Raw genomic sequence first — 17,946 nt, forward strand, 5'->3', positions numbered from 1 at the left:
GACGGTGAGTCGCCACATGCAAAACAAATTTTATACGCAGCAAGCATAAAAGTAACCACAAATAGTCTAATTTCTTGATGTAGGTTTTAATCACCTCAACTCTCATTGGAGAAAGGGGTTGAGTGCTGATCCACTGCTGTGTGACAGTCTTTTCTCAGACAACCCACCAAGCAAAGCAAAATAAATTAAACTGAGATATTATAATTCATAATTCACTTTATTTTTCAAAATTACACTTTACATTACTAACTTATTTTGATGACCTATATGTTCAGCTGATAAAGTATATGACATACTGTTAAGGCTTTTGCTCTCATTATATTGTATGAACAGTACTGTAGTGCAGTACCTCACTGGTACATCATGTGTAAGGCTATACTTGCTCCTGAAGAATTACTGAACATCACTCCAATGAAACGTTACTACTAGTTACAAATTATTGTTTAATAACAATTCTGCTCCTGATCCTTGTCATTTGATCCTTGCCTGAAGGTGGCCACAACAAGAAGGAATCATCTTATCCTCTGACAAATAGTAACACATGCAAATAAATGTTACTCTAGACTCAGCAGTTACCATACACTGAGGGATAGCTCCTGCTTTCACACCTCATATTCTCAGGTGAGGTCGTCCTTTGCTTCCAAGCATTACAAATGGAGCTCCATTACAAACAATTACAAGTGATGGATAAAATTTCAAATTATTTCTACAATGTTTTTGCAATTTTGCCTTAATTACTGCAGGTTAATGAATCACTCATTATGTGGTGAGGAGTCAATGTTTTATGGTAATAGTTTTAACCTCTGTGAAAAACTCAAATGAGTCTTTGGCCCCTTCCCTGCCAACTCCAGAGGCTTTCATGCCACCAAATGGCAAATTCAGATCACGAATAAGCCAGCAATTGGTCCATACCATACCGGTATGAAGCTTCTTAGCAACCCGATGTATCCGGCCAACATCTCGTGACCACACAGTGGCAGCCAACCCATACTTCACATTGTTTGCTCGCTGGATAACCTCTTCCTCGGTTTCAAAAGGTACAACACAGGTCACTGGGCCAAAGATCTCCTCTTGCATACAGCGTGAGCTGTCCATTACTTCTGTGATCACTGTTGGCAACAGAAAATAGCCAGTCTTGTTTTTATCGGGAATGTCCATGGAATCAATTCCTTCACCACAAAGGATTTTACCTCCTTCATTTTTGGCCAGATCGATATAACTCTTTACCTGTTCAGGAAACAGAGACATTACTATTAGCAAAAAGACTCATTCCATTACTCATACAAAACAAGCAATCAAACCGACTACTAATCAATTAACAGCAATCTGCAAATATGTGATGCTTTGACAAATTAAAATGATTTACCGATGTTTTACACGATCAGATACTGCATAGTAATCAAAGATATAGTGGAAAGGACCAAAGACACAATCAAAAGAATAAGATTTTTTGCAAGATTTCTGAAGGGTGGCAGAAATGGTAAGGTGGAAAGGTTTGGACAAGTAAAGCAATGTGTAAAACAACTAAAGGCTCTGTCATGGATGGCAGAGAGGAAGGGGTGAAGAGAAAGAAGTGAAGAATAACACGGACAGTGAGAGCTGGAACAGATATGGTGCTGATGGAAGTAAAGCATTTATAAAAAGGTCTGAACATTATGAATTCAATAGTAAGAAATAGAGCTAATAATTACAGAAGGGATAGGGGAAAGAGTCTTCATACATGTGAAAATGTGAATGGTGGACTTTTGGATGAGTTAGCAGTATGCATTCAGTGAAGTTCAAGAGCTCACCATGAAAAGCAGAAATCACTCTTTGAACAGGCAAAAGCCTCAGTGAATGTAAGATGGGCTGAATGGCCTCATTCAGAATCAGAATCAGATTTATTATCACTGACATATGACATTGTTGTGACATACTATTCTGCAGCAGCAGTACAGTACAAAGACATGAAAATCTATAAATTACAAAAGTAAATAAATAGTGCAAGAAAAAAAGGAATAACGGGTTCATGGATTGTTCAAAAATATGATGGTGGAAGGGAAGAAGCTGTTCCTGAATTATTGAGTTTGGGTCTTCAGGCTCATCTACCTCTTCCTTGATGGTAGTAACGAGAAGAAGGCTTGTCCTGGATGGTGAGGGTCCTTAATGCCTATATTCATGATTCTATGATCCTAGGAGGGTGTTCTCAGTAGTGGAAGAGATATGGGAAAAGATGAACAATATTAAAGAGCGCTGACAGGCTAGGATATGATTTTACCCTCTGGTATCTGACTGACTGGTCATTTCTGAAGCATGAAGCAACCTATCAACCTATGGAATGATAGCTCTGGCTAACCCTGTCCAAACCCAACTTGTATTTATAGAATAGTTTCATGCAGCAAAGCACCCCAACGACAATAGCAAAGTAAAACTGATATTAGAGCAGGTGACCAGATCTTTGGTCAAAGAGTGGGTTGAAAGGAAGGGGGAGGAATGATAGCTTTGGAGAGGGAACTCCGGAATATGAGACCATATTAATTAAAGCTACGACTACCAATGAAGAAATGATTAAGATTCAAAGTAATCAAGGCATTAGATTAGGAGCAAATGTATGGAAGGTTTTTGGGATGGAGAAGATTTCAGCGGGGCAGGAGCAAGGTTCTGAAGGGATTTAAAAACCAGACGAGAAGTTAAAAGAAGTGTTGCTGTATAGAGCAACGAAAGGAGAACTGTTGGATCAAGGTACTTAGTAGAGTTAAAATATGAGCTTTGCATGAGCCCATGTTTACATAGAGTGGGAGGAAAGACAACCAGAAGAGCTTTGAAATAGTCAAAACTAAAGACTACACACGAGTGTTTCAACATGGTTAGGGTTTGACCAACAGGTTAAGTGAAGCCAGGAGGAATTGGGTGATGTAAGGGAGGTGTAAATAGGTCATCTTTACTGATGGCATGGTTACATGGTAGCAGGCTCATCTCAAAATCAGATTTGCCAATAATCTAATTAAATCTAATCAAATAGTTTCTAGCAGAAATCATTTAACAACAGATACCAGAGCTGAAATTTTCCTCTCCCCAACCCATAGCTAAGAGATCGACTGCAGCTTGCTTCCTACTGCATGAGGTTAGATCTATTAGCACAGAGCAGGGACCAATCCAAAGCTTTGCTTGTCTTGGCCCAGTTTTTCACTGACTGTATTAACTACTTCTAGGTGCCTTCATCGGCTGAGGCATTAAGCAGAAGAGTTGGGACAACATGTTTCAGTTATATAAAAATTTGGTAGATCGTACTTAGAGTATCGTGTGCAGTTGTGGCCGCCACACTACTAGAAAGTCATGATTAAGCTACAGAAGGTGCAGGAAAGATTCACAAGGATGTTGCCTGGATTGGAGGGCTTGAGTTACGAGGAGAAATTGGATAAACTGGGTCTGTTTTCCCAAAGGAAGCTGAGAGAGGACATGAAAGAGGTATATAAAATTATGAGAGGCATAGATAGGGTAGATAGCCAGTGTCTGTTTCCCATGGTAGTGGTGTCTAAAGCTAGAGGGCATAGGTTTGTGAGAGGGAGGAGGCTTAAAGGAGATCTGAGGTGTAAATTTTTCACATAAAGATAGTTGATATCTGGAATGAGCTGTCAGAGGAGGTGGTGGAGGCAGGAGCAGTAACAATGTTTAAGAGGCATCTGGACAGGTACTTGAATGAGCAAGGTATGGGGCAAAATGGAAATAATGGCCAAGACTCTCGAACAGTGGGCCGAAGGGCTTGTTTCTATGCTGTACAACTCTATGCATCTTTTGTTATCAAGATGTGAGGCTTCCCAAACCCACTTACCTGACTGAGAAACCTTTTCACTGAGATTCACAAAATGTTTAAGTAAGTAGCCCCATAGTCCAGGCCATTTCCCTGTAGATAACTAATGCATCTTGCTTGCTAGTCCCAACAACCTCCAACTTGCTAAATGCCAATGACATCCAGGGAGTGAGAATTCCCAGTGTAAGGAATGCCTGCTGCTTCCTCCACTAATGGAGCAGTCATGTTTGGGGCAGATATAGGTTCCATTCTGGACATGGCAATGCCAAAATTTCTGAACAAAACCTCAGGATCCAGGTACTGGGCTATTTCTAGACTTTCACCAGTAAATGGTGGATCAGAAAGCCCACACAAATTCAGGACATGTGCCTTTAAAAATAAACAATTCAGATATACCATGAGTTATAGACAAAAGTGTATTTTACACTCTTTTTTAAAAGAACAATATTTTAATTAATGTTTTCGCTGAAAAAGAATTGAAATTAAAATTTTCAAAGCTTGCATATAAATAGCACTTCTATTTATTTGAAACTCCAGCATGCAATGATGGATCCAAACCTTTGCCAGATGCTCTCTGCTGATGAGAGCTCCCATATTGGCGGATGGGTCTGAAGGAATGCCAACCTTCCATTTTCTGGCACCCTCCACAAACTTCTCCAAAAATTCGCTGTAAATATTCTTTTGCACAAAAATTCTACTTGTGCACAGACAGACTTCACCCTGGCAAAAGAGAAAAGGAGTTCCTGAGCTGGACTCTGTTTTCAGTAAAAGATGGGGGTGCAGGGGGGATGGTGGATAAGGAGGGAGGGTGGGAAGAGGGAAGAGACAGTAAGAGTCATTTTAATGCATTTTAATGGTCTGAAAATGTATCATTAAATGCAGCTTTCTTTTAATTATGATAACTTCAGCAGGTTCACATAAAAACTCTGCTCTCTGTGTTAATATTTTAAGTGTCATAGAATCTCAAGTCGATCCCTAATATATAGTAAGCAATATTCTGTCCCCAATGGGCTTCAACATTCAATCCCTATTTTCTTATTTTTAAAGGCTCTACCAGGAGCTAAATTACAACAAATTTACTTATGTAGGACACTATAAGTCTTTCAGAAGCCCACCATTTCTCTTGCACAGCAGCTCTGGGCCCTGCAACATCCGTCATTAAGGACCCCCACCATCCGGGCCATGTCCTCTTCTCATTGCTGCCATCAGGCAGGAGATATAGGAGCCCGAAAACCCACACCTCAAGGTTCAACTGCAGCTTCTTCTCCACCACCATCAGGTTCTTAAACTAACCTGAAAAATCCCTGATTCTACTTCGGACTATATTTACCTCAACTTGCATTAATGTTGTTAAGTTTTATTTTGTTTATTGTGTTGTGTAACTTGCACGCAGAAATTGCCACTTCCCTCCTGGCAGCCAAATTCCAAATGGGCATTTACTGTCCAGTAGAAATATTCCCCACCCCAAGGAACTGGTTTAGGACTGCAGCAGAGACGTAAGAGTGGTCAGATATACCACCACCATTGTTGATAAGCCACCCGAAGAAACAAACCCGGCCCAAGCAGCTTTCTCTGTAAATGACATTAAGATGGTAAGGAGAGCCAACATGACAAATCTTTAATAAAGTAGTAAATTTAACTTGTTAAAACCAGTAACAAATATTTTAATTATTTTTTTGTTAATTTGCCATTTTGTGTGCAATTTGAATAATTGTTTTTGGATAATATTTTTTCTACTTTAAAATTCTTAGCTCTAAGTTTGTGTAGTGTTAATACATGCTTCAAGAAAGCTTCAAGAATGTAATAATGTATTTTTAGTTTTTTGTTTAAAACTGTAACTTGTGCAAAAACAAGACAAAACAATCAACTTTCCATCTCAGGAGGAAAAATGCTCTTTTATCCATCAACATATTCACATTTTCCATGACTTTTCCCTCCCCATCTCTTTAATATTTTCCATTTCCTTTACTCTTTAAGATCTCAACCCTTCTCTATTTCTGGCCTCTTATATAATCCTGAAAGTAATTGCTTTACCCTCGATAACAATACCTTCAGTTGCCTTGGACACAAGCTCTAGAATTAACCTGCCTATAACTGCCAGCCCCTCTACCTTCTTTAAAAGCTACCTTATCGAGCAGGATATTATCATCTCTCCTGCTATCTCTTAATGTGGCTTGGAGTCAAGTTTTGTTTGATATCGCTCCTGTGAAGGATCTCAGAATGTTTTTACAGTTAAAGAAGCCACATAAATGCAAATTGTTGCTATTACCTAATCATTTTGATTCAAGTACTTAGCAGATTATTCTATTGCTGTTTTATCTCACTATCAAATTGTTCTTGTGACTTTCTCCCCGGTTCTCAAACTGGGGCATTAATGATGTCAGCTTGTCTCTTCTCCCGAGTCCAACTCTTCTTCAGGTTTATGCCTATCAAATGTTTTCTCTACCCTAGGGTGCTACACAGTTTATATTCTGATTCAGGTGGGATGCTTGAATATTGTTTTTTTTTAACATTCATCACCTGTTGACTCAAATGGAGAGAAAATAAAGGAGAATTATTTGACAGGTGACCAGTATCACACTCTTGACACTTTTATGCAAAGCTAAGACTATTCTCAAATGTCTTCAATTAACTTCGAACTTCCTGCAATAACATTCTCCATTGATACTGATGGCAATTACCTTTCTAAAAGTTAATTGAATGTAACATTTGATTAATGAATTCAGTGCAAATAGTTTTGGATATTAAACAAGGATATTTGAATGGCTTTCAAAAACAATAATGTCAGATAAACTCTGCTGGCTGTGGAAATGTTTTGTGGGTATATCCTTCCTTGCCATCCAAGTTCAGAAAATAGCAAAGTTATTATATCATTTTACTTCAGGCAAAAACTTATTTGGTATTTGCATGCCTGTCAATATAAGACTGTGAACAGCATGTGTTTTTTTTAAAACATCCTATTGAAAGAAGCAAGTAACAGCCAATCCTCATTTCTTATCTACTTGCAACAGTACTCTGATAGATAATGGTTGGTTTGTATGGATTTTTTCCACTGTTATCCAGTCACATCCAGCCTTGCTGCTTCCCCTAACCCTGATACAGTGACTGGCAGTTGTGGTAGAACCCTGAAGACACTGAACCATTATCTGTCTGTGTTTTGGGGTTTTGTTTTCTTTACTATAGTCTCTGCACTGAGTACATTTTATCACTCATCCTCCTCAATTATTTCTCCTTTGTATTTGGTGCACTGCTTGGGTTAGCGTAGTGTAAATGGTACTGGGCTAACAAACAGGGGTTACAAATGCAACTCCCATTTATGATAACTTGGTGTGAATTTTCTGAATCTGCTCATTTATGAGTTACTACCAGAAAAAAATATTATTGTAAAAACTAAATTAGCTCATTAATGTCTTTCAGGAAAGGCAAGACAACATATTTATCATCGACAATTCCCCTCCTCCCACAGATGCTGATCAATCCGCTGAGTTCCTCTAGTAGACTGTTTGTTGCAACGCATTTATCTTGTCTGGTCTATAAATGATTTCCATCTGTGGATAACCTATCAATGCCTTTTAAACTTGTCTTGAAAGACACTCAGTTGTCAGGATAAGCAGTGAATCTGGTAATGAGGACATCCTAAGAAATATGAAAAATGATGCAATAAAAAAGTTGCCGTTCAAGTTAATAGGATGGTTAAGAAGGCGTATGGTGTGCTGGCCTTGATTAGTTGGAGGATTGAGTTTAAGAGGCGCAAGGTAATTTTGCAGCTCTATAAAACTCTGGTTAGACCACATAGAGTATTGTGTACGGTTCTGGTCACCTCATTATAGGAAGGATGTGGAAGCTTAAGAGAGGGTGCAGAGGAGATTTACCAGGATGCTGCCTAGGTTGGTGAAAATGTCTTATGAGTAAAGGGCTTTTTTCTTTGGAGCGATGCAGGATGAGAGGCGACTTGATAGAGGTATATGAGATTATGAGGGGCATAGATAGAGTGGACAGCCAGCACTTTTTCCCCAGGTCGGCAATAGCCAATACTGGAGGACATCTGTTTAAGGTCAGAGGAGGAATGTTCAGGGGGGATGTCAGAGGTAGGTTCTTTACACAGAGAGTGGTGGGTGCCTGGAACGCACTGCCAGAGGTGGTTGTAGAGGCTGACACAGTGGGGTCATTTAAAAGGCTCTTAGATAAGCACATGGAAATAAGAAAAATGGAGGGTTATGGGCTGTGCAAGAGGGAAGGGTTAGATTGACCATGGAGTAGGTGTTCATATAGTTCGGCACAATATCATAGGCTGAAGGGCCTGTACTGTGCTGTACTATTTTATGTTCTATGTTCTAAAAAATAGTAAGAGTAGTTCACATGTCCTTAATCTTTAACCCTTAAAAGTTGCCATTGTATACCGGAAGAATTGGTGTCTGGTAAACTTTCTACCTGGTTAGTAAAGCTGGACCGCACAGTGGTTGGGATGCATTCATCAAGGTTTGCATCATCAAAGATGATGGCTGGATTCTTCCCCCCTAACTCCAGGGAGAGTTTCTTGCAGTATGGAGCACTCTTCTCTCGAATGTGCTGTGCAGTGAGTGTGCTCCCAGTGAAAGATATCAGTGGCACATCGGGATGAGAAACAATTGCCTCCCCAGCCTTTGGGCCAGACCCAAACACTATGTTCACTACACCAGGTGGAATGCCTAAGACAAGAAAGAAAACTATGGTCAAATAGCAAACAGGAATAGGATAAGCCTGGAGGAAGTTCAAGTCACGCTCACTGACATTTTCATGAAAGCAATGCTATGAATTAGCTTCAGAGAAGCAATGATCCCAAAGATGTATTAGCCCCAATTCAAAGCAGTACAACAAGCTCTTCACAACCATGCTGGACTAAGATCGATGATTCTGACCACAACAAGGTATATCATGGGAAAATAAAATCTGCAGATGCTGAGAATCTGAAATAAATGCAGGAAAATCTGGAAATAGTCAGCTAGTCAAGCAACAACTGTGGTGAAAGAAACAGAGTTAAGGTTCCCAATCAATCACTTTTCATCAGAATTGTGCCAGTAATGAGGGATCTCTGTTGTGGTAGCAGGAAACATTCAAATTGACCTTCAAAAAAAAGTTGCATAGAGGGATACAACAGAGACATTCTGTGTCTACCTGTTACCATTACTCTACCTGCTTCATCCAAGAGCTTGCACATCATCCAAGCAGTGACTGATGTCATTTCACTAGGTTTGGCAACAACAGTGTTGCCAGTGGCAATGGCTGGAGCTATCTTCCAAGTCAAGAGGTAAAGTGGTAAATTCCAGGGGCTGATAAGGCCAGCTGAAGAAACAGAGAAGGAACTAGGATTAGCCACTTCACAATGTGTGAAATCATAACCATTAATAATATATTGAAGTCCAGCTGATAGCTGATTTACAGACAAAACAATTTCAATACTAAGTTTTGCCTTGATGCTTTCAGACCGGCAGAAAATGAGCCTAGTTATTTCCTTACAATCTATTCTAAGATACCTCTTGTTTTAAGCTTTGTTTGAATTACTGGGGCAATGGCACCAAAAGATACTATCAACTTTGATGTCAAATTTGGGCATGGCACATTCTAAGAGTGAATGTGGGTAGATATTGAAAGATTAGTAGACTGCAGGAGAAGTGGCAGAAAATGGTGTGTGTGTGTGTGTGTGTGTACTGGGGGAGGGGAGAGGTGGAGGGGGTTAGAAAGGTAATGATGCCTCCAAAATGTTAAGAATTCACCCACCTTCATATCTGACAAGATCTGGCAGATCTGACAAAAAGTATTTCAAAGGAGGCTGTGTTCATTCAATGTAGGAGCAGCGGGTCCCTCACAGGTCCAGGCTAAATTAGAAAGGCCAATATAAAGGAGGTCGTGTCAAGTGGAGTTGCCATTTTGAACCGGCCATTGTCGGAGTGGACGGAGTCAGAGTGAGTGGCTTTGGTACAACAGGCTTCGGCATCAAGAGGCGGAGGCCATCTGCAACAACACTGGTGAGTAGTTGGTAAGTAAAGGTAAGGTTTACTGTTATTGTTATAATTTTTAAGTAGACTACAGCTAGGTAAGAAAAAAAAAGTTCAGATGGACGGCAAGGCGATGTGCTATAGCTGCATGATGTGGGAGCTAGCGGACCCTGCTGTGGTGCACAGTGACCACATCTGCAGTAAGTGCTTGAGGCTGGATGAACTTCATCCCAGAATTGATGAGCTGGAGTTGCAGCTTCAAACACTGCGAAGCATCAGGGAGGAAGAGAGTTATGTAGGTGCTGTGCATCAGGAGGCAGTCACCCCCCCTTAGAGCAGGTACTTCTAGGGTCCAGGAGGCAGATAGATGGGTGACTGTCAAGGGAAAGAAAGAGAAAGGGAACAGGTGGACAGAGCAGAGGACCCCGGAGGCTGTTCCCCTCAAAAATAGGTATTCCGCTTTGGATGCTGTTGAGGGGGATGACCTACAGGGATCAAGCGGCAGTAGCCAGGTCTCTGGCACTGGGACTGGTCCTCCTGCTCAGAAGGGAAGGGAGGAGAAGAGGAAGGCAGTAGTGATAGGGGACTCAATAGTCAGGGGAACAGACAGGAGGTTCTGTGGACATGAGCGAGAATCCCAGATGGTATGTTGCCTCCCAGTTGCCAGGGTCCAGGATGTCTCTGATCAGGTCCATAGCATTCTTGTGCGGGAGGGAAAGCAGCCTGAAGTCTTGGTACATGTTGGTACCAACAACATAGGTAGAAAGAGGGATGAGGTCCTGAAAAGTGAGCTTAGGGAGCTAGGCAGAACGCTGAAGAACAGGACCTCAAGGGTAGCAATCTCAGGATTGTTGCCAGTGCCACGTGATAGTGAAGGTAAGAATAGGAGGAGATGGCAGATGAATGCGTGGCTGAGGAGTTGGTGCAGAGGGCAAGGTTTTAGATTTTTGGATCATTGGGATCTCTTCTGGGGAAGGTGGGACCTGTACAGATTGGATGGATTACACCTGAACTCGAGGGAGACCAATATCCTTGCAGGCAGGTTTGCTAGGGTGGTTCGGGAGGGTTTAAACTAGTTTACAAGGGGGATGGGAACCGGAGGGATAGGTCAGTGGAAGAAGTGCATGGAGTAAAGCTAGATCTAACATATAGAGAGGCTTTGAGGAAGGAGAAGCAGAGTATAGGGTATAAAAGTAGTAACGTGGATGGGCTAAAGTGCATTTACTTAAATGCAAGATGCTTCAGGAATAAGAGTGATGAACTGAGAGTTTAGATAAATACATGGAACTACGATATTGTGGCTCTTGCAGAGACTTGGCTGTCACCAGGAGAGGAATGGATACTGAATATTCCCAGGTTTCAGTGTTTTAAAAGGGATAGAGAGGTGGGGAGAAGAGGAGGAGGGGTGGTGTTACTGGTCAGGGATACTATTACAGCTGCAGAAAGAGTGGATAATGTAGCAGGATCCTCTCTAGAGCCAGTAAGGGTGGAAGGTAGGAACAAGAAAGGAGCAGTTACTCTACTGGGAGTATTCTATAGGCCTCCTGGCAGCAGCAAGGATACTGAGGAGAAGATCGGGAAGCAGATTTTGGAAAGGTGCAAAAATAACAGGGTTGTTATCATGGGAGACTTCAACTTCCCAAATATTGATTGGCATCTGCTTAGTACCAAAGGTTTAGACAGGGCAGAGTTTGTTAAGTGTGTACAGGATGGATTCCTGTCACAGTATGTTGACAGGCCGACTAGAGGGAATGCCATATTAGATCTAGTATTAGGTAGTGAACCAGGTCAGGTGACAGATCTCTCAGTGGGTGAGCATTTGGGGGACAGTGACCACTGTTCCCTAACATTTAGCATTGTCATCGACAAGCTTAGGAGTAAAGAGGATGGGAAAATATTTAATTGGGGAAGGGCAAATTATGAGGCTATCAGGCTAGAACTTGCGAGTGTTAATTGGGATGACATTTTTGAAGGGAAATGTACTACGGAGATGTGGTCGTTGTTCAGGGATCTCTTGCAGGATGTAGGGATAAATTTGTCCTGGTGAGGTGAAGAAAGAATGGCAGGGTGAAGGAACCATGGTTAACAAGAGAGGTGGAACATCTAGTTAGGAGGAAGAAGGCAGCATACATAAGGTTTAGGCAGCAAGGATCAGATAGGTCTCTTGAGGAATATAGGATGGCAAGGAAGGAATTTAAGAAGGGGCTGAGGAGAGCAAGAAGGGGACATGAAAAGGCCTTGGCAAGTAGGGTTAAGGAAAGCCCCAAGGCATCTTTCACTTATGTGAAGAGCAGAAGGATGACGGGAGTAAAGGTAGGACTGATTAGGGATAAAGGTGGGAAGATGTGCCTGGAAGCAGTGGAAGTGGGTGAGGTCCTCAATGAATATTTCTCTTCAGTATTCACCAAGGAGAGAAGCCTTGATTACGCTGAGGACAGTGTTGGTAAAGTTAATGTTCCAGAGCATCTTGATAATCAAGAGAGAAGATGTGTTGGAGCTGTTAGAAAATATTAGGACAGATACGTCCCCGGGGCCTGACAGAATATTCCCCAGGCTGCTCCACGAGGCGAGAGAGGAGATTGCTGAGCCTTTGGCTAGGATCTTTGAGTCCTCGTTGTCCACAGGAATGGTACCGAAGGATTAGAGGGTGGCAAATGATGTCCCCTTATTCAAAAAAGGTAGTAGGGATAGTCCAGGGAATTATTGACTAGTGAGCCTTATGTCTGCGGTGGGCAAGCTGTTGGAAAGGATTCTTAGAGATAGGATCTATGGGCATTTAGAGAACCATGGTCTGGTCAGGGACAGCCAGCATGACTTTGTGAAGGGCAGATCATGTCTCACAAGCCTGATAGTGTTCTTTGAGGAGATGACCAGACAGATTGATGAGGGTAGTGCAGTAGATGTGGTCTACATGGATTTTTAGTAAGGCATTTGACAAGGTTCCACATGGTAGGCTTCTTCAGAAGGTCAGAGGGCATGGGATCCAGGGAAGCTTGGCCGTGTGGATTCAGAATTGGCTTGCCTATAGAAAGCAGAGGGTTGTGGTGGAGGGAGTGCATTCAGATTGGAAGGCTGTGACTAGCGGTGTCCCGCAAGGATCGGTTCTGGGACCTCTGCTTTTCATGATTTTTATTAATGACTTGGATGGGGGAGTAGAAGGGTGGGTTGGCAAGTTTGCAGATGACACAAAGGTTGGTGGTGTTGTGGCTAGTGTAGAGGATTGTCGAAGATTGCAAAGGGACATTGATATGATGCAGAGCTCGGTCGAGAAATGGCAGATGGAGTTCAATCTGGAAAAGTGTGAGGTGGTACACTTTGGAAGGACAAACTCCAAGGGAGAGTACAAAGTTAATGGCAGGATTCTTGGTAGTGTGGAGGAGCAGAGGGATCTGGGGGTCCATATCCACAGATCCCTGAAAGTTGCCTCGCAGGTGGATAGGGTAGTTAAGAAAGCTTATGGGAAGTTAGCTTTCATAAGTCGAGGGATCGAGTTTAAGAGCCACGAGGTAATGATGCAGCTCTATAAAACTCTGGTTAGACCACACTTAGAGTACTCTGTCCAGTTCTGGTCACCTCATTACAGGAAGGATGTGGAAGCGTTGGAAAGGCTGCAGAGGAAATTTACCAGGATGCTGCCTGGTTTAGAGAGTATGGATTATGAGGAGAGACTAAGGGAGCTAGGGCTTTACTCTTTGGAGAGAAGGAGGATGAGAGGAGACATGATAGAGGTGTACAAAATATTAAGAGGAATAGATAGAGTGGACAGCCAGCACCTCTTTCCCAGGGCACCAATGCTCAATACAAGAGGGCATGGCTTTAAAGTAATGGGTGGGAAGTTCAAGGGAGATATCAGAGAAAGGTTTTTTACCCAGAGAGTGGTTGGGGCATGGAATGCGCTGCCTGGGGCAGTGGTGGAGGTAGGTACATTGGTCAAATTCAAGAGATTACTAGATAAGCACATGGAGGAATTTACAATAGAGGGATATGTGGGAGGAAGAGGTTAGATAGTTTTAGGCGAGGTTTAAAGGTCGGCACAACACTATGGGCCGAAGGGCCTATATTGTGCTTTACCGTTCTATGTTCTATGTGAGTTTTATTTAACTGCTACAGGCCATGTTTCATGGACTGCAGCAGCTGAAGTGATGTGAGAAAGACTTCCAAGAAAGTCCTCTACAGAGCTGCTCGTGAGCTACGAAGAACAACAATGCAATCTTTCCAATTTACGAAATCTTCCTGTCTTATGGTCCACCCTCCTTCAGGGATATCCAAGTCACACAGCCTCTTTCTACATATCCTAACTCCTGCCCCTCCCAAGCTTGCTGCTGATCTATTCCCCGATTGCTATACAGTGCATTGGACATCTATCAAACTAGGTAACTGATGGACAAAATACCTACAGAAAACACTCCATTTCTACTTCCCTAACCCCAAATCTTCCACTCACAACCACCATTCACATTTCCCCTCATCTACCCCTCACCCCACACCAACCTATCAACATCAGAATTATTAACGGAACAGAAATAGAAAATACATTTCCTCTCCTGATGCCAGGCAGAAGGCATTCATATCCTTTTGACAGCACCACCCACCCTCAACTCCCTCAGGGAAGCTGTCCCCTCCTATAATTTATAAAGGCAGTATGCTCCTCAAGAAATGATTTTTTAATAGAGGCACCGTAGAGAGATTGAAAGATACAGAAAGATTTTTGAAAGATTTTTATGAGATTTATAAGAAGACAGATTAAAAAGGGAAATGTAACTCTAAGTTTCATAAAGAGGGATGATGAATATAAACTGAGGTCTTAAAATACAAAAGCATTGGTTGGCCACAGTTGAAGCATTGCATAAAGTTCAGGGAAGCCTTCACAGGAAGGATCTCAGTGCAATGCTGAGGCTTTAATGATACCAAGAACAAAATGCTATTATTATGCAGGGAGTTTGAAAAATCAGGCTTATTACTTTGGAACAGAGGGTAAGGGTATTAAAGTGGGATTTAATGAGGCTTTTTCACAATTATTAAATGTTTCAGGAAGAAAGTGAAAGAGGTTTGTTTCTACTGATTAACAAGTTGACAATGCAGAGATACATGCTCAAGATTATTTTAAGACCCAAGTGAAAAGGCAGTGGTGGACTTTGCTTCCATGTGTGGACACCTCTGAGTATCCATCTGCAGGCAACAGTGGAATTCAGATTATTTTCCATTCTCCAGCAGCCTAAAGTACTGAAAACCATCAGTTGCTTTGTCCTCAGTCAGAATCCGCTTAGAATAGGAATCACAATTGCAAAACAATGTGCCAAAATATAGTCAGCAGGAAATCCCAGTAGTTGCTACAATCGTCCCAGAACTAGGACCAATTTAAGAAACCACCATCACTTGACCATTTTCCCCAATCTGATCATGGTGCAGCCATTCTGTACGCAATCTTTTCAATTTATAAACTAATTGGAGGCAATTTGTAAATTGTTTTAACAAAAACAGTAAAGGTTGCAAATAGTCAGCTGGTCAGGCAGTATCTCTGGAGACAAATCAAGTTGTCTTCAGGTGAATCGGTTGCAAATATTTGACCTTGTTTTTCTCACCACAGATGCTACCTGATCTGCTGAATATTTCCACTTTCTGTTTTTTATTTCTGGTTCTCAGCTTCCAGAGTGTTTGGCATTTGTGTAATTTTAACCCCGTTTCCATATAGTAATAACACAATAGTGAAAAAACAGAAATGGTGAAAAACTGTAACTATTATCACAAGCCAGAGGACAGTTCTGGTAACACTGAGAAGCGATAAACCACCCTAGACAGAATAGTTCATTGCTCCTGCTGTTTTTGCAGGGTGGTTTCTCTAATATTTTTTACAGTCTGGGCTGTGGGATGAAGGAGATTTTTCCCCAAGCCCTCAAGTTCTACAAAAATAATGTTGGCTCAATTTTATTCCAGGTGACAGAATTTATTTCTCACTGGCCTCAACAAAATATATGAGCAGATTTTCACAAAAAAAATTTAAAACATGTTAAGAATATAGGGAGACACAGTAGTGTAGTGGTTAACGTAATGCTATTACAGCGCCAGCAACCTGGGTTCAATTCCACCACTGTCTGTAAGGAGTTTGTACATTCACCCCGTGTCTACGTAGGTTTCCTCCGGGTGCTCCAGTTTCCTCCCATATTCCAAAGACGTACAGGTTAGGAGTTGTGGGCATGCTATGTTGGCGCCAGAAGAGTGGCGACACTTGCAGGCTGCCCCAGCACATTCTCAGTAATGCAAAAAAATGCATTTCACTGTAAGTTTCGATGTACATGTGACTAATAAATAAATATCTAAATAAATATCTAATGTTTTAGAGGTTATCTGATTATTTTCCGCTACCTCACCTACTCCCACCGGTGTCCGCGTGGTGAAGAGAGTACAGCCCATATGGTCCATCTCTGAACATTCGGTGGTGTTGTGGAGGATCGTTGAGGCAAAAAAACGGAAATTATAAACTGCTCGAGGTATTTCCATGCTTCTCGCTGCAGTAATAGTTTTCCCTAAAATTTGCAAAGGGAAAAATTAATATTTATGAAATTAGATAATGGGTTGATTTCAATGAAATCATGCTGCCAGTGTGGAGGTTTGGTATGAGAACACACACACAACCTCAAATCTACAGGTTAATTTACTGCAGTCTATTTTGCTGTCTCCCAGTGTGCAAATGGCAGCTGTCCATACCTACTTGAGAACAATGTAGGCATTATTAAAGTAAATCAATAAATCTGAAGTGTTTTGACATTTTTCTGAAAGATGTGATTTGACAACATTTAAATACAATTTATTTCTTTATATATCCTCAATAGGCTGTACATAAGCAAGTTGTGAAGTTAGTGCATCTCCATATCCAACCGAGGAACTGTTTGTGGTGTGAATCAATGCTAATTAGATCTGAAGGTGGACAACTATGCACTCTCAAATTTCACCATCCTAACTGTAAGCAGATCCCAGAACCATATTAGCTAGGGTTCACCTTAATAAGTGTTTAATGACCAATCACTGACTGCTTGCTGTGTTAAATGAAAGTCGTTTTTTTGGGGGCCTCATTATCTCCAACACCTGGCTATGAAAAATTGGACCAGAGTAATTTTCCTGGCAGACTTGCTATGATCTGATGTCCGAGCCACGAATGTTTGCAGTACTCCAGGACCCATTTGATGACTGACTAGTCAGTTTAGTTCATTAATGCAGAGTCTGTAAACTGGAATCCTTGATCCCAGGAAGCCAGGTCATCAGATTTCAGTCCCACTAACGTCAGATTTACAAACATCACTGTGCTGCTTGAATGGTTGGCATATTAGTGTCACTGTGCTTCAATAAGGGAAGTTTTCTACAAAGACAACACAGCCAACACAGTCTTTATCAATCAGCTAGAGAGTCCCCAGGAATCTTTCAACATAAGCTGTGCATAAGGTGTTCCTATGATTCACAGAATGAAGTGAGGATTCTTGGCAAAGGAAGTTATTTACCTTAGTCTCACCAGCTCTCCCTTCTATGAGGGGCAAGAAATTTTAACCCAGTGAAGTCCCAACTGGATCAAAAAGTGAAACTTTAATTATTAGTTGATGCATTGTTGAAAATTTTTCATAAATCACAAGTGAAATCATACCAGTCATGATGAGGCTGTGCACAGTTTGTTCCTCAGGTTATGATACCAAATGGCTGAGGTTTTTCAGGCTATATTTGTTATATTACGAGATCAAAGTAAAATCAAGTGGAGGAACTGGAGTAATGAAATTCAGTGGATTGTTGTGAAGTAAGTTAGACACATTTAAAAACTGTAAAAAGTCTCTCACTTTTTTGGTACAATGTAAAGCTCTGCCCCAGCTTGCCTTCTGTCAAAGGCAATCAAGAGGATGCCGGGGCGGGGTCTCAGGATTGCCACCCAAGGCCAACTCGTCACTGAGTTCTCGCTATGGCTTGTCAGCCAACTCCAAGTGGGTCAACGGGATAGGCCCTTTGCATCTGGCCCACTAAATGCTAGGGGGCAGCAGACCTGGTGCGGGGAGATTTGCCCCAGCGTTTCAGATAAATGATGTTTCTCAACTATTGAAAAATTCTTGTCAATTTCACCATTTTTTAAAATGTAGAGCCTGAATAAGATGGATCAGGAGATCTCCTAAATGGGAAGGGAAATTTCATGGTCCAGGTACCAAG

The 17,946-nt window shown here is 41.6% G+C and overlaps 1 protein-coding gene across 1 annotated transcript in view; it reads right to left on the reverse strand.

Annotated features, from left to right (window-relative positions):
- Window positions 1-212: 212 nt before the first annotated feature.
- aldh8a1 (aldehyde dehydrogenase 8 family, member A1) overlaps window positions 213-17,946 on the reverse strand; it is a 35,841-nt gene continuing 18,107 nt past the window's right edge. The window contains exons 3-7 of the mRNA XM_052024264.1: window positions 16,134-16,289; window positions 8,963-9,112; window positions 8,222-8,478; window positions 4,349-4,510; window positions 213-1,227 (exon numbers count right to left, since the gene is read on the reverse strand). Coding sequence (XP_051880224.1) covers window positions 775-1,227; window positions 4,349-4,510; window positions 8,222-8,478; window positions 8,963-9,112; window positions 16,134-16,289 — 1,178 coding nt within the window. The 3' untranslated portion in view covers window positions 213-774. The remainder of the gene's footprint in view (window positions 1,228-4,348; window positions 4,511-8,221; window positions 8,479-8,962; window positions 9,113-16,133; window positions 16,290-17,946) is intronic.

This window comes from Pristis pectinata, chromosome 10, assembly GCF_009764475.1.
Source record: "Pristis pectinata isolate sPriPec2 chromosome 10, sPriPec2.1.pri, whole genome shotgun sequence".
Lineage (NCBI taxonomy): Eukaryota > Metazoa > Chordata > Chondrichthyes > Rhinopristiformes > Pristidae > Pristis > Pristis pectinata.